At 42.4% G+C, this 5,433-nt stretch overlaps 1 protein-coding gene across 1 annotated transcript; it reads right to left on the bottom strand.

Annotated features, from left to right (window-relative positions):
* Positions 1-3,393: 3,393 nt before the first annotated feature.
* LOC109404045 (actin-like) lies at positions 3,394-4,668 on the bottom strand. The gene is made up of 2 exons (XM_019676912.3): positions 4,136-4,668; positions 3,394-4,076 (listed from the first exon to the last, which is right to left on the bottom strand). Exons 1-2 carry the CDS (start codon positions 4,521-4,523, stop codon positions 3,421-3,423), a joined length of 1,044 nt encoding a protein of 347 aa, XP_019532457.3. The 5' UTR covers positions 4,524-4,668; the 3' UTR covers positions 3,394-3,420.
* Between the last annotated feature and the right edge of the window lie 765 nt (positions 4,669-5,433).

Below are 5,433 nucleotides of genomic sequence, written 5' to 3' on the forward strand. Positions count from 1 at the left end.
GAATCTCTACATAAGTTCTTGTTGGAATCTCTGTAAGAATTCCTGCTGCACTAGATTGAACTATTGAAGAATCTCTGGAATAATTTCAACAAAAATATCAGAGGAATCTATCTATATATATAAAAATGAGTTTGATGTCCCTTTGAGGCAACAAAACTCACGAACGGCTGAACCGATCAGGATGACTCTAGCATTTTTAGATTCGTATTCATGGTGGCTGTGTTTATATGTAAAGAAAAGTTGTGAAAATAGACTAAAAAAATAAGAAAATTGAAAAGTACTACTTTTTTATGCCCTGGGAAGAAAATCATCACGATCTAAAATGAAACCAATCTAGAGTGCGGCGCCATTTTGAGCTCAACAGTTGTCAAACCTCCACAAGACGGCAAGACAAAGTTTGCCGGGCCAGCTAGTACTTGATAAAAATCCTGGAGAAATTTCAGCAAGAACTTCCAATGGAGTTCATGGAGTAACTATGGCAGGAATTTCTGGGTGTGAAGAAATGCCTGATGTAATGCTTGTAAGAATTTGTAAAGAGCCACAGGAAGAATTTCTAAACAAATACTTGGAAGAATTTTTAAAGGAATCCCTATAAAAGTTTGCTAAGGACTGTCTTTAGAATTTAGAAAAAATCCCTAGGTTTTATGACGTAATCCCCGGAGGAAGTTCTGAAGGAATTCATAGAAGGCTTTCAAAAGAAACTTCTAAATGAATTCCAAATTTATGATTCTCTGGTGGAGTTTACAAGGAAATTGCATGAAAGGTTTCCTAGCGGAGTTCTAGCGGAAATATATGGAACAATTCCTAGTGAGCATGGAACAATTTCGGAAGGTATCAATAGAAGAGTTTTTAAGCGATGTGATAGATGCCTCCTTTATAAAGGAATCTATAGATGATTTTTTGAAGGAACCTTTGGATTTCTAACGGAATCTCTGCTTGACTTTTCATAAGAATCCATGGAATGAGAAAATCAATTGAAGAGTACCTAAGTACCTAATCATTAAAGATATTTTTGCAGAAATCTCTAGAAGAATTCCAAGAATTCTTCAATCAAATTCTTCGAATAATATCGGAAGGAATCCCGAATTCATTGACTAATTTCTGAATTAACTGTTAGATAAGTGCCTGAAAACCCCCCTGGAAGAATTACTGAAGGAATTTAAATTCCTTCGATAAATTTCATAAAACATCTCCACAAGATTTTTTTATTTGAATTTTTTGTAAGTTTCCGAAATATTTTTTGAAAGATTTTCTGAATTGAGGAACTTCTGGATTATTGAAATTGAGGGAATAAAAATTAAAAAAGGCAGTGGTAGTTTTTTTGTGAAATCGACTTGATTTTTTTTGCTGGATTTTCAAGAGTTTAAAGCCCAAAGAAACATTTACTGGAAACAACCATTATTGGGTGAACTGAAAAAGCATCGTCTGAACTTTTTGTAAACATGTTAAATATTTCATTAAATGCGAAGAAAATCTTCGGTGAGGTTAACTCCTTTCCCAGTACGAATGTTTAGGAATTTACAGAAAGAAAGAAACTTTCACCAGACTTTCGAAGGCTTATTGATTTTGATTTGCTCATTCAAAAAACTAAAAAAGGTTTTTAAAAAAAAACATCATTATAAATATTTAAAATTATCTAGCGAAATCTGATTTTTTTGGAGAACACAAAAATACATGATCATCCTTAGATATCGTAAATAATGAAATCTTGATAACTGTGTGGGTACGAAAGAGCTCACCGCATTAAGTGTGCATGTAGCTGAACCTCAGGGGGTTTAGCCCTTTGGGATTACGGTTCGCAAGAGCCACCACGATGGTCCCACGCATGCATCAGACCGTCTCCATCCACATTCCATTATCGACCAGCGGCAAGGTAAGACGTGCTGCGTTGCGTTGCTGGGTGATTCCTATCCGGCAGGTATTTGGCTTTGCACAATAACATTCAAGAAAACAATAGCACCTTCCTGTTTCCATCTAGCCTTAGGCCTTTTCGGCGCCCCTCTGAGACTGCCGCCCTTGGCGGAGGCCAACCTGGCCAACCGCACGCTACGGCTCTGGCGCTATACAAAGTATGCTGTCAATTGTAATTATCTAAGAAAATAATAGATCTGATTTATTTTACCGGTCAGACTAAGGCCTGAGTGTCCTCTGCTGTACGTAGGATAGGAGTCGAGAGAGTATCTTGTAGGCAGCGCTCAGTAGTGTGATCCGGTAATCCGAACAACTACCGGAAGAGTATCTTATCCACAAGACCACATTTGGTATGGTCATGGCAAGCAGGTTTCGTCGATGTCCGGTCGACAACGGACTAGATCTACACTGTTCTGCAAACTTTCTAGAAATGCCGTGAATACCATGTCCATGTAAGCTTATCAGACTGATCAAAGCAAGGATGGATGGTTTCAGGTGAATTGCCCGCCCAGTTCGTTTGAATCTCGACAGGGACTGTTACAAGGCAACCGGTTGTTCAACATCGTCCTGGAAGGTGTAATGGAATTTACCGCGCCCATCGGTCGGGATACGATTTTCACGAAGTCCTGTCAATCTTTCTGCCGTTGCAGTTTTGATGAGCAACACACAAGTCATATAAGAGTTACGGTAGCGCAGATTTCGGTTGATTAGTTGTAAATTTGACGTTATTCTAGCGTTATGTTAGAATAACCTCAAATTAACTTCTATATAACCAAAACTTGCGCTGCCATAACTCTTATATGACATGTGTGTTACTTGAGGTCTGTGCACCCGCCTGAAACGCAGAGCAGTAAAGGCCGTCCTTGTGATAAATACGTCAATATAAAGTACACACTGGTAAATGGAACTGTGAGAAACAAAACAAACCTTGACAGCAGTGTTACGATAGACTGCAATGCAATACCTTTAAGTGGTAGAGCAAAACTCCGGTACCTTGCTTACGACCGTCAACAATGTGCGCCGTGAATCACGAAGACACATCATCAGTAGAAGTCATGCCAACCATGGGCTCCACAAGAAACTCCGATTAAAAAGAAACTCACCACGCACCAAATGTACCAAGTACAGAACTTGCCTAAAATCAGTGATCCTCAACGATCTTGAGACATGTACTTGAAGTTTTCGAACGGGGAGTGTTAAGAACGTTCTTCGATTGTGTGTGATAGTGAAGAATGAACCACCATCTTGCTACAGTCTACCGAGCAGTGATCATAGTATCTTGAAGCCATAGCCGAAATGATAAGACGGGCAGCGCATGTTGCAGAACCACCCGACAAAGCTGGTTTTCGTAATAAATTCAGTTGACATAATAAGGCGTGGAAAGCAACAGAACTAAATCAGAATAGTGTAAAATTTTTATTTGTGCAATTTTATTTTGATTTCCTTTGAGATTATGATAAAATAATAATACACTAGTCAATATTTTTCCTATTTTAACATCATTCCGATCTACAACCCCTTCCGTTGCACAACTTCCAGTCCGAATTCATCGTACTCTTCGCGGGTGATCCACAGCTTCTGGCAACTGGCCAGCGAAGCCAAATTCGACCCGCCCCTCCAAGCCGAGTACATCCGCTGCACCGGGGCTACCACCTTAACCTTAACGGTACTCGGAGCCAGCGATCGCAGTTCCAGCTCCAATCGATCGCGCATCCCACCAAACATGGATGACCCACCGGCAAGTATCACATTGCCGAACAGCTCCTTCCGGACATCGATATCGCACTGCATGACCGAATCGTGCAAGGCCTGGTGAACCCCGGGACTCTCCAAATCCAGCAGCAAGGGTTGGAAGAGGGCTTCCGCACAGCGGAATCTCTCCTGCCCGATGGTGATGCTTTTGCCGTTGGGAAGCTGGAAGTACTTCTCCGAGGTCGCCGACATTTCCTTGTCGAAGTCGAGGGCTACGTAGCCGAGTTTTTCCTTGATCTCGCGAACGGTATCGATCTCCAGCGATGGTATTCCCCGGTCGGCGAGAAGGTCGGCTAGGTAATCGGTAAGGCTGCGTCCGGCGAAAACCAGTCTCTTGATGGGGTGCGGCAGAGCGTGACCTCGGTAGACGGGGACAATGTGTGACACGTCGTGACCGCAGTCCAGAACGATACCTGAGGGGGTGAGGTGTTGAGTGAGTGAGTGAAGAGCGTCGAGTTGAGAGTGAACTTACCCGAGGTTCGACCGGCAGCGTACAAGCTCAACACAGCCTGATTCGCCATGTAAACCGCAGGACAGTTGAACGTCTCAAACATTATCTGGGCCATCTTTTCGCGGTAGGCTTTCGGATTGAGCGGGACATCCGTCAGCAGGACGGGATGATCCTCCGGTGCAACCTTCAACCGATCGTGCAGCGTATGATGCCAAACCTTCTCCATGGCGTCCCAATCGATTATCGTTCCGAGCCGTATGGGATTGACCCGTTTCGGTTCCTCCCCTTCCTCATTCCGTTCAGCGACCGTGGGAAACACGGCAGTCGGTTCGTCCTCTCCGGCCAATCCGGCCTTGATCCATCCGGATCCGTTGTCAATCACAACCGGCGTACCCTGCTGGTCTAGCATTTTGCAATATGCAATTCCGTTTTGTGCCGCTTTTGTCGAATATCCAATGATGACTAAAGCCGTTCTCAATCTACCGCAGTGGTCATTTATAGAATCGCCACATCGATAAGACAATTGCGGGCTTATCACCTTCGGTTATCTTCACCTCCACCGCCCGGTTCGATTGTGAGAATGTTGACAGACAGCTCATCGTCGGGTAACTAACACACAGTGTTCGGTGGGCGCCGGATGTGGAGTATTGAACCGACGAATACAAGTGTAGAACATCTGTTGATGACAATTTCACATAGCTACGAGTGTGATTTACTGAACCGTAGTAATCGACTAAGCGACTCAATGCCGATTGTATTGTTGAATGCCATCTCTAATATGATGCACTGCATATATCTATTAGCGTGGGTCATCGGAACCGTTTTCTTAGATCAAAGCTTTTTTTAATTCCTGAGTATCTCGACAAAATTTGAGCGCGATCGGTTGCGTCTACACTTTGCGCATTGCAATGGGACACGTTCGGTGCAGTACTAGATTTGTAGTAATGAGCTGAATTTTAGTATGGTGAGAAGGTCAATTCTCCGTTTCTGCAATGATATGGTACAAAAAACGTGGGTATTATGATTCCTTGCCTAATTTGATGCTGTTTGAGCAAAATTTCAGATAACTATGTTGTTTATGTTGCAAGAAATGCAGAAAACAACAACACTGTTGCCCAAAGTTTTGCTCAAATAGCATCATATTAGGCAAGGAATCATAATACCCACGCTTTTTGTACCATTTCATTGCAGAAACGGAGAATTGACCTTCTCACCATACTAAAATTCAGCTCATTACTACAATTCTAGTACTTCATCGGTCTGTCCTATTGATATTTATATGGGATTTTGTATGGGAAAACATTCTTTTTTTTGCATTT

Source organism: Aedes albopictus, chromosome 1 (assembly GCF_035046485.1).
Source record: "Aedes albopictus strain Foshan chromosome 1, AalbF5, whole genome shotgun sequence".
In the NCBI taxonomy this organism is placed as follows: domain Eukaryota; kingdom Metazoa; phylum Arthropoda; class Insecta; order Diptera; family Culicidae; genus Aedes; species Aedes albopictus.

Coding starts and splice junctions, on each gene's coding strand:
- LOC109404045 (XM_019676912.3), bottom strand. CDS start 4,523: ATGCTAGACCAGCAGGGTACGCCGGTTGTGATTGACAACGGATCCGGA. Junction 4,077..4,135: donor CGCTGCCGGTCGAACCTCGG/GTAAGTTCACTC, acceptor TCACCCCCTCAG/GTATCGTTCTGGACTGCGGT.